General features: G+C 50.3%; 1 protein-coding gene across 1 annotated transcript; it reads left to right on the top strand.

The window, feature by feature from the left end:
* Positions 1-1,008: 1,008 nt before the first annotated feature.
* Positions 1,009-1,434, top strand: RPRM (reprimo, TP53 dependent G2 arrest mediator homolog). The gene has a single exon (XM_048953367.1). The coding sequence runs from the start codon at positions 1,009-1,011 to the stop codon at positions 1,363-1,365; it is 357 nt and encodes a 118-aa protein (XP_048809324.1). The 3' UTR covers positions 1,366-1,434.
* Positions 1,435-18,819: the final 17,385 nt, after the last annotated feature.

An 18,819-nucleotide genomic window follows, 5' to 3' on the forward strand; every position in this document is an offset into this window, starting at 1 on the left:
ACCGGCACCCCCAGCCCTGGGTGACTGTGTGAGCAGCGATAGCCCCCCAAGCTTAAGATGAATTTACCTCAAGGGGCTCAGGAAACACCATTTCCCTGGCCTGGCCCTCAGCTCCCTGTTAGTTCACTCCCGTAGTGTAATATTCCATGTTCAGCCAGCCGTGGGCACTGCCCACATCCACATCCCTGATTAGAAATAGCCCCAGCCCTGACTCAGCTTGAGGAGAGGAGCAGCTGTCCCCTATCACCCCATATCCCAAACATTGCTCCTGGTCCTACCATGCTGGTCCCAGCTGTCCCAGCACACAACAATATCACAGAATCATAGAATGGCTTGGCTTGGAAGAGAACTTAAACATCACAGAACCACAGAACGGTTGGGTTGGAAGGGACCTCGCAGCCCTCAGCCCCAACCCTGCCGTGGACTGGCTGCCCCCAGCTCAGGCTGCCCAGGGCCCATCCACAGCCTGGGGCACCTCCAGGAATGGGGCACCACAGCTCTGGGCAGCGCCACGGCCTCACTGTACTCTGAATAAACAATTCCCCCCTAACATCTGACCTCAATCTCCTCTCTTTTAGTTTAAAGCCATTCCCGCCCGTCCCATCACCGTCTGCCCGCGCAATCCCAAAACTTCCTTCCTAAAGCAAAACAACCCGCAAAACGCCGCTCCTCCAAGTCCGACCTGTGCCAGCCCGTCCCTCCCAAACCCCACCCCTTAGAAGCCCACCCTCAGAACTCTCTCCTTTAAGCCCCATCCCCGAAACCCTCCGCCCTGTCTCCACAAGCCCTCCTCCGCATCCCTCTCCCGCACACGCAGCCCTCAAACCCCGACACAGAAACCCGTTCTCCCCCACCCCGAGTCCCGGTGCCACCCCCCCGGGCGGGGCCGGGCGGGGCGGGCAGAGCGGGCATCGGCGCGGCTTGGCGGGGCTCGGCGGGGCTCGGCTCGGCTCGGCGGGGCCCGGCCCGCTGCATGCGGCGGCGGCGGCGGCGGGGCGGCCGGGCGGGATGAACGGCTCTGCGGGCGGCGGCACGGCGGCGGCGGGGCTGGTGGCGGGCGCCGGGAGCGCGGCGCTGGAGCTGGAGCGGGCGCTGCGCTGCTGCACGGCCGCCTCCGCGGTGACCGACGGCGGCGGCGGCGGAGGAGCGGCGGCGGCGGCAGCGGCGGCGGCGGACGAGCGGAGCCTCTACATCATGCGGGTGGTGCAGATCGCCGTCATGTGCGTCCTGGCTCTCACCGTCGTTTTCGGCATCTTCTTCCTCGGCTGCAACCTGCTCATCAAGTCCGAGGGCATGATCAACTTTCTGGTGAAGGACCGGCGGCCGTCCAAGGAGGTGGAGGCGGTGGTAGTGGGACCGTACTGAGAGCCGCTCCCCGCGCCCCGACGAGGCGGCCCCGCACGGAGCGCTCCGCCGCTGCGCAGCCCGCGCCCGTCCGCGCCCCGCTCCGAGCGGCGCGGCGGCCCCGAGGTGCGGGGAGAGCCGCGGTGCCGAAGTAAAACGCGCTCTGATGGCAACAGGTCTGGGCTGCTCTTTTCCTTCGCGTTAAGAGCCAGGCTGATCGCGGCCGGGGAAGCGGGAGGGAGCGGGAGGCGGCGGCGGCTCCGCGAAGCGGTCGGGATGCGGCGGGACCCGTCCGGCCCCGCAAATGGCCGTGCTGCCCATCCTAGCCAGACCCGTGCTGCCCATCCAGGCCAGCGGCACCGACGCTTTTTATTAACGCAGCCGAAAGCCTCGCCAACAGGTGACTTCTTACAGCCGCGTTTAAGGGGGAGATGTTCACGCCCTGATAAATTTTTTATTCCGTCGTCCATTTCCTTTATAGGGATAGCATCTTTCTGTGAGAGGCTGACAGAGCTATTTGTCACATCCCCCAGGGTTGCCAGCCAGAAATCAATGCGGCCACATTTGCTGTAGGAGCAGCGGACGCGGCAGAAGCGCTGGGGATGGGTGCGGGAGGGATCCGATCCCCGGCACCCCTACTGTGCCGCAGCACCGCTCCGGGCCGGGCAGCTTCCTGCCGGAGCCGCGGGGTTTTGGGGCTGCCCCGTTGTCCCTCGGCTTATCCCGGGCTGATCAGAGCACAAATCATTACAGACATCGGCAGGAGATGCTGAGAGAAGTTTCCTCTTTGATGGTTCGTGGCTAAAGGGAACAGTCTCACCCAGAGGGTGGTGAGGCACTGGAACAGGCTGCCCAAGGATGCCCCATCCCTGCAGGCATTCAAGGCCAGGCTGGATGTGGCTCTGGGCAGCCTGGGCTGCTGGTTGGCGACCTGCTCACAGCAGGGGTTGGAACTGGATGAGCACTGTGCTCCTTTGCAACCCAGGCCATTCTGTGATTCTATGAAATGTAGCATTTACAAAGAGCGCCGGGGCTTAGGTCCTTTTTGGTCTGGGAAGTGGAATCCAGCTGGAGCCTGAGGCAGCCTCCAGACGGAAAGTAAACTTTTGGTAGCAAATGAAACCAAGCAGGATTTCGCAATGTGGTGTAATTCCCTGAGATGAGCAGAAATCTCAGCTGTGTACTCATTTAAGGGAAAGAAAAAGAACAGATCTGCCTGTTCTCCTGGGAACAAATATGCTGTGGAATTTGTCATTAAATCAAAGGAAACGTTACTGAGCTATCCATCGACTGAAACAGTGGGAAGAAACGTAACCAAAGCTCTCCTCCCTTCTTTACTCCTTAATGCTGGATAATGCAGCACTTAATAATACAGTAATAGGGATGTTTTGCTGATTACAAAACACCTCCAAGTTGTTAACTCGCATCACTTGGTGGTAATGCAGCACAGTTGCTCTGTAGCCTGCCTTGCTAGCAGGGCACTGCGTACCTGAGCACTGCTTGAGGGCTAGATTCATTAAGTGTTCTTTATTAATTACAGCAAAGTGTAAGATGTTTTAATTAACATTTGCCAGAAGCCACAGTTTTTTCCAATACTGTAAATCTGAGGGATGGTAAAGTCCTGGCTCTGTAGCAGTGCTGTCAGCCCATCACTTCCAACCCATTGGTAAGCATTGGGTGTTGGATGGCCAAAGCCACACCAGCTCCTATGACAGAGCAGAGGAGTCCCCAGAGGAGGATCCTGTCCTATCACGGTTAGCTTCAAGGCAATACTGACAACCAAGTCACTTCTTTGTGCTTGTCCTTGGTAGAATGCACTTGATTTTATCACCATCCAAGGGGTGATTCAGTGATGAGCATTCTGGTTCCTCTGTAATGTTTGCGTTCGTGGCATTCCCAGAGGGGCAGTGGTTGGGCTGAGTGGCCCTTGCTTGGTACAGACAGGTGTGAGCTCTCCATTGTGTGTGGGGCCCTGTGATGGCCATCGGCTCGGGAAGGGGCTTTGCAGAAGGGCCCTCTCACAGGACTCACAGCAGGACATCCCTGCAGCCTCTCAATGGCTGGTTTGGAGTCAACGAGCCCCAAAATCCATACAGCCCCAACCAGAGAGGGACAGCTGGGGTAATTCTTTTCATGGTCACTCATTGAGAACTGTAGGATGGTAGAGTGGTTTGGGTTGGAAGGGACCTTCAAACCCCTCTGGCCCCAATCTGTATTGAGGGCAGGGACACCTGCAGACTGGGTTCCCAAAGCCCCATCCAGCACAGCCCTGAGCACCTCCATGGGCAGAGCATCCTCAGCTGCACAACATCAGCTACTGATGCAGCAAATTAAAAAGCATGATCCCAACTCCCCCAAAGCAGGGCTGGAGCAGCCTCACCTTAGGCTGGTGCACATCTGGTGTGCTTTACTCTCTCAAAGGTTGCACAGCAATTTTGCCTGGGTGAAAGCAGTGTCCAAGAGGTGCTCATGCAGCAGAGCCTCGGGCAGAGCTCAGCATTGTTGCCCATCTACAGAGCATCCTCCTGGGTCTGCACATCCCTGACTCACAAGCAGTCTCCTTTGCTTCCAGCTGGCTGGGAAAGCAGGCTGGGAAATATGAGATAATGGATTTCACTCTTTCAGCTCAAAATGTGCACTAATATCCCGGGACAAAGACCAGGATGTACCTTAGCCACTTCCCCTCAGCCAGTGGTGTTCAATGCTTTAAAAGGGAGACGCATATTACAAACTCATTGGCAGCTGCAATTGCCTTTAGATAACTCTTTGGAGGTACTCAGGCTCAGTCCCTCTCGATGGCCACACAATTTTAATTGTATGATTCCCACACCTTCTTAATAATAAAGAGTGCTGGAAAGGTGCAGCTGAGATCTGCATGATGCAGGGTTCACATTCAGGCCATGACTCTATGGAAGCATTCCTGCGGACACTCGAGCTCACATCCAGGTGGGCAGCCCCTCCAAACACACAGGCTCTGAGCCCTTATCACATACCATTAAGGAATGAACCATAGCAGCTCACCTCACTCCCATATTTGTGCGTGCACGTTTCCTTCTGCTGCACTGATTTCAGCAGACAGTGATGCGCGGCCCCGAGGGACCTCGCATCTCCCAGCTCTTTGATATCATAATGCAGCAGCATCCCCTCCATAATGAGGATTTAAACTTGCTCACTTTCCACAAGCACACCAGTGTGCCCAGGGCTGCAGCCAGCTCTCCACAGCCAGCCCAGCACTGCTCTGCTCCCACCTCCTCTGCACCAACGCTTCCCAGCACCGAAATGGCAATGTGGGACTCTTGGACAAAAGACAAGAGAAGCCAGCAAGCAGCAAGGAATGGACAGCATGGGGAAAGCACTGTGAGCAGCTCTGTGATGTTGAACAAGTTCCTGGTGAATTGGGACTTCAAGTAGTGCCCATGTCTGGGAAAACAGTGGGTTTCCAAGCAAGCAATGGTATCCATGGGAAGCTGAGGCACCAGTGCTTGCTTGGGTGAGGATGATGCACACCCACATGCACTTTCAGCAGCTCCATCTTCTCTCTTTCCTCCTGCACTTAAACCCAGAGCGAGCGACCTTGGAGGCCATGCAGCTCATCCTCTGCTATGGATCTAGGGGGTCAGTTCCTCTTGTGGCCCACCTGTATTATTCTTAATGCCAAATAATAGAGTGCTTGTAGCTGGGTAGATCCCAAGGGAAGGAACTGGAGGGAGCTGGGCTGGCTCGGGGCGAAGCGTATCCATCAGCCCGGCCATGAGCCGCTGGGGACCCATTCTGTAGCTATGGAAGATATTTTTAGAACATGGAAAAAAAGTGTCATGAGCACATGATATGAAAAATACACAAAGTCATCTATCACGTTTATGTCCTTTCTTCTAGCATAGGCAGGTTGGGTCTTGCTGGGCCCTGCTGCTCTCTGGGCTTCTCATGCCCAATGGAAGCAAGGCTGCCCTGCACCAGGCACTGCTCTGTGCTCATGTCCTGTGTCAGCATCTGCTCAGAGCGCATCCGTTTCTTGCTTTCATTTTAGCTGCCTTCATTTCCTGTTTATCACTGACATTGCAGACAGAAGGAAAAATGCCCATTTGAGCTGAGACCTCATATGGTCTTAAAGGAGCAGTGTCCTTGTGCTAAGGGTTAATAGGGTGGGGAGGATCAGGTGGGACATCAGGAAATATTTCTTCTCCAAAGAGCAGTCAGGCAGTGGCACAGCTGCCCATGGAGTGGGGGTCACCATCTCTGGGGCTGTCCCAGAGCTGTGGGGATGTGGCACCGAGGGATGTGGGCAGTGGGCATGGGGGAGGGAGGGGGGAGGGTGGTGTTGGGTGTGGGGATCCCAGAGGGCTTCTCCAGCTTTCAGGATTCTGTATTTCTACGATTCCATGACATTCTTGACAATGGGACATGTCAGGTTCTAGAGTAACCTCTATTGGAAAGACACAAAAAATCCTTTTACCCTGAGAATATGTTCCCTACAAGACTGCATTCACCAGAAGCTGCTCCTCTGACCCAACCTCTCCATCACTCTTAGGACATCCCACCACTCAGCTGACTGCTGTGTTTCAGAAGCTACAGGAACAAAAAATGCCAACTGCGCTGTAAATGTTAACTACATGTAAGAACTACTCAAAGGTTTTCAAGCAAAGAGAATGAGCTGAATCAGAACCAGCAAGTTCAGGCCACGGAGGAAGGAATCGTTCCCTTTAATTCACTTGGCTCCCCAGAACACCGGTGGCTGTTTGACAGCAAGCAAGACACTCTCAAACCCGACTGCCAATGAGGGCATTTGGGTGTGTAATGGAACTGCCACTCACAGCGTACAAAATATGTGTTCAGAGTTTCACAAACCCAGTCCAGCGTTCATTACAACCCCTGCGTCATTAACAAGGCCTTCATCTCCCTTTCCCTTTGCCAAATATAAACTCAGAGGTGATGGAGAGTATATGTTTGAGATGACCTGGCTCTCTTCCCACCAGCTGAGCAACACGATGCTGCTGTTCCCTATGTGCCCCACACCCTGTAAGCATCACCTAACTCCAGTGCACTGAAGTTCAAATGAAGTTCAAATGAAGGCAAAGAAAAGAGGAAATTGTGTGCTGTCTTCAGCAGTTTTGTCTCTGCATGCTCCATTTGCTTGCTGTCGCATTGCCTCCTGTCCCAATGGTACACTGTAACTGCTTTTATACATAAATACCACCTTTAATTTGAACAAAGCATGTCCATGGGATATTTGTGGAGTGAGAAATGTATGGCTTTAGGAAAAATATACAGCATTATTGAGAAATGGAGCACAGCAGGTATTAGCTAATGATACCTAACGTTTGTTGTATCCTGGGCAGAAAATGAAACCACATACATTAATTAAATGCAGGCTTTGGGGAAAATAGGATAAGCTTGTGCTACAACACAAATGCCATAAATGCAATAGCTCTGGAGCTGATGAACAAGCAGCGTCCTGCACCTCGGCCATGCTGAGCTCCCCCCTGCATCTTGCCTTTGGATTGATTATAAGGAAGGGTTTTAGCAAGGCACCAACCCCTCAGAAACTGTGAAATTGAAACTGTGACTGCCATTGATTCAACCTAGTGCTTAGAAAGTCCTGAAAGACTGTTGTGATGTCAACCAGCCCAAGTGGGGCCAATGGCCCCTGCTCCACCAGGGGAGGTGGGGTGCACGAGGCAACCAGCAGCACTGTGCCTGGTACCCAAGCAGGGTGGCAGTGATCATTGTGATAGCAAAGTGAGAGCTTTGTAGTTGTCGGAAGATTAGAAACACTCTTCTTTTTTACACAGCAAAACAGAGCAAGGAGAGGTTATAGCAGTACTTCTGGGAGGCAGGGACATCGTGCCCATGGGCCTCCAAGTAGATATTAGAGAAGTGTTTCCACCTGCAGGCGTGTGCTGGATGGTACAGCACAAGTGGCATGGTTTGATGGGCATGGGGGGATGGGTCAATGGTTGGACTCGATGATCTTGGAGACCTTTTCCAGTGTAGCCCCAGCTGGAAAACCTGGAGGAAATGCAGCATCTAATAGCAACATGCAAGCAATCTGCCTGCAAGCAAAAGGATTTGCCATGTGGAACCACAGAAACAAAGGGCCAGGAGGTCTGAAATACTAATCCATAACCCATGGATGTGGATATAAGTAGATTTGATTCATGTTTTAACAAGCATTTGAGTCCTGGAAAGGTCTTGCCAAGGAGCACAAAACTCCTTGTTTGAGGTGACAGCATCTCTGTAGGTGCATATTGAAATGTAAATGTTCACACACCACAGAGGTATCACCATTCCTTCTTTCCTCAATTCCTCCATTTTGAAGTTTGATCATGTCTAGAAAAATACTAAATATTGAGCTTAATTTGTCTCCAGAATGTGGAGACTCAGCACAACTCCAAAGGCCAGCTGTGGTTGGTGTTTGGAAATTACACACTACCTAGAGTCAGTCACAGACTTCTTTCTTAACTCTTAGTAAGAGCCACATTGAAAGGCTCTCTGCCATCAATTTGCATTTCATGAATGAGACTTGCAACCTCAAAGCCTTGGAAGCTGGACACAACATTCCAGGAGCAGCCTCACCAAATCAGATACAGAGACAACACAACCTGCCACATAAATCTGTATCCCTCTGTTCCAAAAAGTGTATGGATGCCAGCTGTTGTTTGGTTTCAGTGTCACACTTCACTGTGACCTTCTGCTGATTGAATTGCTGAGACACAGAAAACCTTTCAAAACCATGGTTCTTAGGACACAGACTGAGATGTTACACGTCTAGCCTGCTTTCTTAATCCTTAAATAAATCTCCCATACTAAACAGCATCAAAATGCACATTGCATCAAGGGTAAATTTTGTCAGATAATTTCTGTCTTATGTAAAGCCATGTAGATCAGCAGCAGTTGTCTGGTCTTCTACAACTCATTATTTATTTGTTTTGACATTCCTTTACCATGCTATGGATGCAAGGATGGATGGATGGATGCATGGATGGATGGATGGATGGATGGACGAATGGATGGGTGGATGGATGGATGGATGGATGGATGGATGGATGGATGGATGGATGGATGGATGGATGCAAGGATGGATGGAATGGATGGGTGGATGGGTGGATGGATGGATGGATGGATGGACGGACGGACGGATGGGATGGATGGATGGATGGACGAATGGATGGATGGATGGATGGATGGATGGATGGATGGACGGACGGACGGTTGAATGCTTGGCTGCCTTACACTGCCTTTGTTCTCAGGAGTCCTCCTCTGATGCTCTCCAAGCACTGGCCCATTGTTGGATGTAAAATTTCATTTTGTACTTCTGGGATTCTCTAAGTGCTTGTTCTGGAAATATGCAGAGCCCTTAGCAAGCTCAGTGCTTCTTTTCATCACAAATTTAACATTTCTGCCTTTGCTCCCAATGATTAACAGCAGTGCTGTTCCTATCTAGTAATCAAGTAACAATTCCATAGGCAGTGTTCTTTCTTTTAAGAAAACACCTTCCTTGTAAAAGCTTTGCTGCACTTGTTTCTAAATGCCTTTTATCCTTTATTGTACTGCAGTGACTCCAATTCTTCCCATCCTTACAGTAAATACTGTTTTTCTGCTTAAGACAGGCTTTTATGCAGCTGCTGTCACCAGTCTCTATGTCAGGCTCAAATTGTTCAGTGTGGTACACACAAGCAGACCCAGCAGCAGTCCTGCAGTCTGTGCTGGAAGGACTGCACAGATGAAACGACCACAGAGGAATTCAGGCACACAGCCCAGGTGTGCAGCAGGAGGTAACAGCACTGCTGGGGCTGTTCCCAAGCACCATGGCACTTAGATCTGGGTAAACAAACTGCTTTCCAAAGGTAATATTGGAGCACTGAGAACCTGGTACATCCCTGCTCCAGACATGCAAGGTGGTATTGCAGCTGCAAAACAGGTACTGCTCTATTTCCCACCATAGAAATGTGGAATAATCACAAATCTCTATGCTGTGATTATTTTGTTTCAGATAAAAAAACATATTTTGTTTCTCCCCATTCTAAGGATAAAACTACTCACCAAGTAGCAAGAAAGCACCTCATGTGTTGCCTATGAGAAAGCCACAATGCATCACGGAACTTGGCAACTAATTGCAGTGTTGTGCTATACTTGCCTTCCAGTCCAGATTTTGTTCATTTCTAATACATTTTACAGAAATGATTGATAAGATGGAGACTTTAATCCAGCCCTGCACTGACTTAATGAGACTGTAAAACGAACATACTGCGTTGCTATAACCACCTGATAGGAGCACAGCACAAAGTACCCACAACAATATGCTGGAGCCAGAGTTCATTTAAGATCCATCATGCATTCAGCCACCTGAGTGCTGCTGCTCTCCTTGACTTGATGATGAAAGCCTCAGTTCTGCGGTGCGACTGTTTAGTTGGGGATGGAAATCCAAAGTGGGAAGATGGAAAAAGTGGTGGATGGTTGGACTAGATGACCTTAGTGGTCATTTCCAACCTTAACGATTCGATTATTCCATGAGAAATGAGGCAGGCAATTGTAAAACAGGCTGCCCAAGGAGGCTGTGGATGCCCCATCCCTGCAGGCATTCGAGGCCAGGCTGGATGTGGCTCTGGGCAGCCTGGGCTGCTGGTTGGTGACCTGCACACAGCAGGGGGTTGGAACTGGATGAGCACTGTGCTCCTTTGCAACCCAGGCCATCCTGTGATTCTATGAAAGCAGCTCTGGGAAGCAGGATATGCGCAGCTAAGAGAGGAATGCTGGAACGGCTGCGGAGGTGATGGATGGTCACACTCACGTACCAGGCACCCTTCCAAGGAACAGCAACCCTGGAAAAATTCCTCCCAGAGAGAGGGCTATCTATGGCTCCGTGTGCAGAGCGGGGCACCAGGAGATGGGAGAGGGGCTGAACGAGACCCATCAGGGCTTGGCGGGCAGAACGTGGCAGTCCTTAAATGGAGACAGAAGTGGGGATGTGCATGCAGGCTGGGTGGCCTTCGTCTCCCCGTGAGCCTTGGGTCCCTTTGCCTCCTCCTCCACGACTCACCAGCTGAGGGGGCCCAGCTGGGAGTGGGCCGGGGGCTGTTTGATGGCAAGGAGATGGACCGTGCCATAGCAAGGCTGGCCGGTGAGGGAGGTGAGGGGAGACCATTTCAGCTCCCAGCTCTGAGAGCACTGAGGCCTGATGGAGAAATAGTGTACAGTGGGATGGGGGTTCCACGGGGTGGGGGAATGAGAAACACCAGGGCAAACTGCACCAGCCCACTCCCCCAGTTCCAGGCAGGAAGGAAAGCAAAACATCTTAAATCAGCTGATGATTTTTTCACAGAAATGACCAAAGGAATGTGCCAACTGAGAGCATAGCACTCTGACCGTGTATTGCGGATGGGCGCTGCGCTGGGAAAGTCATTCAAGCTTTGTTTATATTCCCAGCAAGAGCTTTGCCATCCTCCAGTCCCCAATGCAGATTAATGGGGAGAATTAATGTCACTCTCGTCCCGCTGCTTCTACATAAAATGAGGAATCTCAGCACTTCTTTTCCACCTTAAAGCAGCAGCCCACAACACATGGCCACAGAAGCAGGGATCAGCAGAGCTCCATCCCCACCAGTAAACAGGTTCTGATGGGAATAGAAAGGCTAAATGCAATCCAAGAAGATAAATCCACAATTAAATGAAACCGTTCTGGGAGATAAGAGTGAAAAAATTCATGCTTTTAAGGAACAAGAGGATGAGAGGGGATAGCCTCAAGCTGCCCCCAGCAGAGGTTTGAGTTGGATTGACATCCATACCTCTTCTCCAAAAGAGTGGTGAAGGCTGCCCAGGGAGTGGAGGGTCACCATCCCTGGGGGTGTCCCAGAGCTGTGGGGATGTGGCACTGAGGGATGTGGGCAGGGTGGGCTGGGTTGGGTGTGGGGATCTGAGAGGACTTCTCCAGCCTTACTGACTCACTGATTCTAAGAGCTGCTTTATGTGTTTGAATGAGGCAGACAATCAGTGTATGCACAACGGCTGCAGGTAAAGCTGCTGTAACTAATTCGTACCATTACAGATGAACCTGTCACCAGAACTGACACTGAAAATTAAATTCTCTATCTCCCTGCAGCCACACCAATATCAGCTGTACTGAATCTGTGTTTCAAATAGGCTGAGATGAAAGGCCCAGCACGTTGATACCAACCAGCTTCCCACCTGCAGATCCTCTCCTCCAGTTCCGCCCCGCGAGCGCTGTGCAGGAAATAAGATGAGAGCACCAAACATCAAAATAGAAGCATACAGCGTGCCCAAATCTTTGACGTTAGAGATGCATACCCTCCAAAAAGGAAAGGGACTGTGTAAGAAAGTAGATTTAAGAGGGGACTGGCATGAATATTTCTCCTAGATACATAAAATGCCTACATGCATGTTGAGAAAGGAAAACGGCGCCTGCTGGGACTGAGATGGCTGTGATGCTGAGCAGTCTTTGCATCGCACATCAGTCCTAAGCAGTAACTGCAGGGGAGCTGCTTGCAGCCAGCAGGAGGCTGGGCTGGCTGTGCTACCGGCTGTAGGAAAAGCTCCTGCTCTGAGAAGCTCTCTGTCACCTGAGCAATTCGGAAGGGTGTCAGTGCCTGACCTGCAGTAGCCATCGTGGGAGTGCATGTCTTCAAGGGCTTAAAACAACAGAAAGAAATGCAGAGAGCACCCCATCCCACTGGCAGCTGGTGGAACTTCATATGGGGTGAGGTGTGTCATTGAGCAATGCCAGGAGATGGGAAAACTGAGCAAAGCAGCCAGAAAGCTGAATGTGGATTAAAATAAAAGGGAAAAAAAGGTAGAAAGGAAGAAGAAATGTATAAGGTGCTGCACTGAGTGCAGCTACAACACCCCATCCCACTCCCATGTTGTTCAGCTTGTGGCAAGTGCTCTTGCCCCCTCTTCTTTGAGTCCTGCACCACAAACAATGTCATTTGTCCTCCAGCATGTCCTCAGTGTGTCCCTAACATGTCCTCAGCATGTCCCTGATGCACCCACAGCACAGCGCCAACTTGCCCCCAGCTCCCAGCCTTACCCATGCCCTGTTGCCTGCAGCATCACCCAGCATCCCTGCACCACCACGTCCTCTTGGAGAAATCCCAGGGCATGGCATGGGCTGGAGCTGGCATAATTATACACAAGGATGTTTAAAGGAGCACTTCCCAGACTGGCAGCCTTGCATTGGTTTATAGACTGATTAAAGCTGGAAAAGGTCTCTAGCATCATAGAATCCTAGAATGGCCTGGGTTGAAAAGGACCACAGTGATCAAGCAGTTCCAACCCCCTGCTATGTGCAGGTCACCAACCACCAGACCAGGCTGCCCAGAGCCACATCCAGCCTGGCCTTGATCTCCAATCTCAACCCCAACCTACCCCACCATGCCCACTCACCACATGTTTCCTACAGCTCCTGCCGCATTTGTAAAACCATTGCTGAACTCACATGAGAGAAATAATGTATTTTTCCTAGTTGGAAATCGTTAATCTGAGGAGCAGATGGAAACTGTTTGTTTGTCAGCCAGACACTGTCAGCTTGCCCTGTAATGGATACGGTGCATCTGTGCAGCATACACAGTTTTCAGCTCCTTGCTGCCACTGACTTCTCAGCACATATTTAAAGACCATTTGCAAACATTACAGAAGGAGCTTCGGGCGTTTGCATATCACAGTGCTGGGGAAGTTTGCCATCAGCCCTCTTGATGCTTTTTGACAATGCCATCGCACCATTGCGGGCAGTTTGTCACTCTTCATTCATCTGGAATTCACTAATGCAGCAGCAAAGCCTGGACAGCAAAAGCCATCACAGGATGGTGGAATTATGGCACCATTTGGGTTTGAAGGGATCTCTAAAGGCCATCTGCAATGGACAGGGACATCTACAGCTCGAGCAAAAGAGAAAAAAAAAAGAACACCAGCAGTTTGGGGCAGCCTGCTGGCTCTCATATTTCATTTTAAACTGAAAAATAAGCTATTACTGCATGGACTTCAGCAAAGGATTAGAAATTGTCCAGGATATAGAGGAGATGAATAAAAGATGGATTTTACGACAGAAGAAAAATGAACAATAACACAAATCCGCTGTGGTCCGGCTCTCTGTGGGAAAGAGGTGGCAAATGTGTGCTTTTGGAGGCTTTTTGCTGACTGTAATGTAATTTCTCAGGCATGTTGCTGGCTGATAACTGCAGCTGAAGTGTTTGTTTCATAAGAGTTTGGCATGGTCAGAAAGCTGTGCCTATGGCGGGCTCACATCAGCTGATGAGCACCTCGGGAGGAGTGGAGATGCTATCTTTGCTGTGAGCACAGCTTTCTGAAAATCTCCCTGTAATAATTTTACTGAATAATATTCCCAAATGCAAAGCCCCACAGAGAGCCTGCTCTAAGCTGAATTAAAAATCACAGATCAGAAGCTGATTTGAATCACAACTCATTAGCACACGTAGAGACAAAAGGGTGAAAAATGAGCTCAGATAACCATGATATGATTGGGTTGGAAGGACCTTAAAGATCATAGAACCACAGAATGGTTGGGTTGGAAGGACCTTAAAGATCATAGAACCACAGAATGGTTGGGTTGGAAGGACCTAAATGATCATGGAACCATGGATCTGTTGGGTTGGAAGGGACCTCAGAGCCTCCAGCCCTGCTATGGGCTGGCTTTCCCCCAGCTCAGAGCCCATCCATGGCTTGGGGCACCTCCAGGGATGGGGAACCTCAGTTCTGGGCAGTGCCATGGCCTCACTGCAGTCTGTCCATGGCCCAGGCTCTGTCCTCTGTCTGCACTGAGGAGGGCCAGGCTGGCCCCTAAATAGATGAGATTGCCTCTTGGATGAGGGCTGTATTCTTCAATCTCTTAAATGCACCTGAGATCCCCAGGGGACTCCTGAGCTGAAGCTGGTCATAGGTTGGTGTCACTGCTCATTTAAACACATTGTTCAGCTGCAGAAAACTCCTTTTCCAGGTATAATACTTTTAAGCAGAAAGTCCAATTAGCATTTGTTAGAATTGTCAATTTGGTAAAACGTTTCAAGCAGTAGAAAATCTTAAGAGTGGCCTACTTTAAACTGAAGAGTGAAATAAATCACATCGTTATAAGGCTCAGAAGAGATACAAGAGGACTGGAAAGCATTCTGAGGGCAGACAATTCCTGGCTTTCCATCAAGGTTCACATTTTCAAACTTGGCTGGTTTACACACACTTAGAGAAATGAAACCCTGTGACCAGAGAGTGTAGTGGGATGGCAGCAGCTCTTGGATGAGCTGATAGGAAATGATCACGGAATCACAGAACCATTAAGGTGGGAAAAGAGCTCCAGGATCCCCATGTCCAACCCCACCCACCCCCCCATGCCTTCTGCCCACATCCCTCAGTGCCACATCTGGGACACCCCCAGGGATGGTGACCCCCATGCCTTGGGCAGCTGTGCCACTGCCTGACTGCTCTCACTGATGAAGATACTGAAGCAATCTGGTCAGACTGGAAGCATTTTGTTTCCAAAATCAGAGTGCTGTCCAGCACCACATGCAGGAGCAGAGGAGATGCCCAGCATGGATACCAGCAGTGGTTTCCTTGGCAATTGTAACTATGAAAAAGACTCCCATTTCCTTCTGTCTGCTAATGTAAGCAAATATTCAAGCCTATCATTTGATCCATAAAGGTTAGTCCAATTAAAATCAGGTCACCTCATTAATTTGCAATCACAGTGCTGCATCCAGAAAAATGGTGCAAACATGTACACACCTGTGAGCATTTCAGCAATCCCATGCACTTTGCCTGGACTATTCCCAGTTCAACACGTGCATTTCCTCGCTCAGAGTTATTCACCATACAGAACAGCCCAACATAGCTGGAGGTGGCCCTGGAAGGGCTGTGCAGCCCCTGCTGGGTCCCACCAAGGCAGTTCCTGCCCCAAAGCAGTGCCACGCAGTGCAGGTTGGAGAGGTCCTCAGCTATAGCGGTATGGGGATGAGCAGGATGTTGGCTCACGTTAGTTGTTATAACTAAAATCATTACCTCTATTAAGTGACTCAGAAGTGTAGGTTCCTGACACCAGCCCTGGTCATCCCCTACAAGCAGCAGCTGACAGCAGCTGTGCACCCAGAGACAAATGCTGCCACAGGCTTTAAGGCTGTATGTGAACCCCACACTGGTGGCCATCGCTGCCATTTTCCTGGAGCATGAATTGCATTTCAGACTTCCTACGAGATGTTTTGAAATGAGCACTCCAGCTAACTTTAATTAAAAGGAAGAAAAAGCAGTCTTGATTTGATTGACAGCTCAGACATGGGCTATAATTAACAACCCAACGGTGTGCTTGGGAAATGATGAGCAAAGCAAGCAGTGCAGGAGAGGCTCTGTACTAACACAGCTAATGCCTGAGTGCTTGGGGTGCTTTGCTGAGACTTCCAGCAGCCTCAAGGCCCCATTCAACTTGCAGAGAAGAGATGATGGAAATGCCATAGGCTGGATCAAATGGGGAGAGGGCAGAGTCACCCAGAAATAAAGCTATCAATGTGAACTGATAATGATGGAAGCACCTGCAAACTGGTTTTGGGAGAAAAAATGGTCTCTTCAGGTGCAGAGAAGCCGAGCCCAAGCAGCTGTGCCTCCCCAGCACAGCACTACACTGCACGCTGCTCCCATTTAGCCGACCCAAACAGGACTGCTGCCAGGCACACAAGTAACACATCAGCTACTAGTCTGATTTTCAGTCATTACGGTGACCATTAGTCAGGAAATAATACCTAGCCATTTATCCTAAGTGTTTGGCACAGTAACTGAGGTCTGTGGGCAGGCTGGCTGCAGGCAGAGCCTGTGATGGCTTCTTCATGGAGATCACCAGGGCTGATGAGCTCCTTAATTTCCGCGATTATTAACCCTAATGAAATTCCGCTCTCTAATAGCTGCACAGCTATCGATTTTTAATTGCTTTGTTTGTGCCTCGGATTGATCGATGCTGACGCGGGGCGGTGTGCAGCAGGAAGGCTGCCTGCTGGCTGTGCTCCTATTGCTGTCACCTGGGAACAGGGACAGACCCCCCCCCATCACCCCAAACTCCTCTCAGGAGCTGCAGGGAGCGATGAGGTTTCCCCCTGATCTCCTCTGCTCCGGATGGAGCCATCCCAGCTCCCCAACAGTTGGCATTTCCAAGTCACCAGCCATGATTTGTGCTCAGTTCCCATCTGGGTGGCTCAGCGGAGCACGGCTGTGGCTGTGAGCACTGGTGATGATGTGCATGGAAATCACTCCTTAATGTCCTTGTGGGAAATCAAAAGGAACAAACTGATTGTCACTAAGGGTGTACATGCAGCCAGGCTGCTGTCTGCATTTATTGCTATTCTCCTGAGCATCCCCGAGTCTGTCTGAAATAAGAGAAAATCTTTGTTACATATGCAAAATGTTTTTTCATTTAGATGAACTGACAGACGCAGGGAGAGATGACCCAACCAGAGGTGAAGAAGCAACCCAGGCTCCCTATGCAGGGCAGCTTAGGGTGGGAGCCAGGAAACATTTCTTCATAAGGGTGGTAAGGAATTGGGATGGGCTGCCCAGGGATGAGGAGTCTTATCATAGAATGGCCTGGGTTGAAAAGCACCACGAAGATCATCCGGTTTCAAACCCCCTGCTATGTGCAGGGTCGCCAACCACCAGACCAGGCTGCCCAGAGCCACATCCAGTCTCATCTCTATCCTGAGAGTACTGAAGAGATGTGTGGGCACGATGCTTGGGGACATGGTGTGATGCTGGGCTGCAATGGGGGGTCTTCATTTCTGGGTCTTTTCCAACCAAAGTGATACAGATTCTACCCGGCTCATTCACAGACAGCAGACTTGAAAAAAGTGCACGCATTGGTAGGTTTTCTTCAGATGCAATAATCATCAGGTCAAATAGAGAAACTGGGCTAAAAAGCATAATTAAAGAGATTAATGTCCAACAACAAGAGAGAATTTCACTAAGATTCCTGTCTTTTAATGAGAAAATGACTGAAAATCCCCTTCTCCCTCTTCCTTCCTTTTCTAATCTCTAATGAAGTGATGTCAGATGCACACTACAGCAGTGTCATCCTTCTCTTCAACTCCAAACAAAGCACATCGTGCCTTCACCCAACAAAGGGAATGGGGGAACTATGGAAGCACAGGTTTTGGTCTTTGCACCTCGTGCAGCTGGGCTGGAGGGGAGGTGATGCCTCCGTGCACCAGTGGAACACATAATCCTGCATGTTCCCATGCCACTCACTTCTATTAGCTGTTATTTTGTTTTTGGGGATGAGGCTCCTGCAGCATCTCTCCAGCTGTGTGATATTCTGAGAGAGCTGTTAAGGCTCTTAATATAAGGGACACCACTATGGCCTTCCCTGAGTCCATTTAATTCATTCAGGCTGGACTGAAGCAGAACAGCTCTAGAAAACATGTCATCTGGTAATGATTGGTAATTAGCTGATTGCAGCTCATTCAGACGAAGCCACAGTAGTTTGATCAGTGCTGAACAAACCCTCTGCTGGAAGATGCTCACATCTGATTCATGCCACTTGCATCCCTACCATGCTTTCATGCAATAAAAACTCCCATCCACCTCAGTGGCCACTCAGCTTGAGCAGACCCCTGGTTAAAACTAATAAAAGTTGCAGGATTTGATCCATAAACCTTGCATAAATACCAAACTGAAGAGCACTAAGATGATCAATTAGCTCATAAACGAGGCAGAGCATTTTATCTGAGCATTTTTCAGCTCTTCTAAGTGCAAACAAGAAGAATAGCATGTGCGAGGAGCCCTGCTCTGTTCCGAGGCAATATTTCTGCTTTCTGTCAGGAAAACGACCGGCAGAAATGAAATACATCACCCTGAGATGAAGCAGCTCACTGGCAGCACGTCTGGCTGCAGCACTGCTAGGGGGCTGAGCCCTGCCCAGGGCATTAATTACTGGAGATCACCACCTGAGCAGCCGGATCCTGCCCTCTCCTCTGTGAGCAGCTTTGCCTTGCAGTGAGCACACCAGTGGCAAACCCATGCTGCTCACACCCATGGCTGAAGGCCTCACATTGCACCAGGGAGGGTCAGGTGGGTATGAGGAACAATTCCTTCTCCAAAGAGCAGTCAGGCAGTGGCACAGCTGCACAGGGAGTGGGGGTCACCATCCCTGGGGGTATCCCAGAGCTGTGGGGATGTGGCACTGAGGGATGTGGGCAGCGGGGTGGGGATCTCAGAGGTCTCTTCCAACTTTAATGAATCCATGATTCCTTTCTATGATGTCCAGCACGCCTACCCCCTAGGGTGAAGGCTGGGGTTTGCTGAAAGCCAAAGGAAGCAGAGATTTGGGGCAAGGCTGCTTGAATTGATAAAGGGCAGAAGAGTTCCAGCTGCACAGAAGTTACAATTCTGGGTTTGCAGCTGGAAATGATTCATAAAATTAAGCATTTAAAAATAGTAAGCGGGTATTCATTCCACAGCGAGTTGTAAACAGAGCACTGTAAAT

The sequence above is a fragment of the Lagopus muta genome, chromosome 8, assembly GCF_023343835.1.
Source record: "Lagopus muta isolate bLagMut1 chromosome 8, bLagMut1 primary, whole genome shotgun sequence".
Taxonomy (NCBI): Eukaryota; Metazoa; Chordata; class Aves; order Galliformes; family Phasianidae; genus Lagopus; species Lagopus muta.

What these genes read in the sequence shown, in the direction of transcription:
- RPRM (XM_048953367.1), top strand. Translation starts at nt 1,009, where the DNA reads ATGAACGGCTCTGCGGGCGGCGGCACGGCGGCGGCGGGGCTGGTGGCG.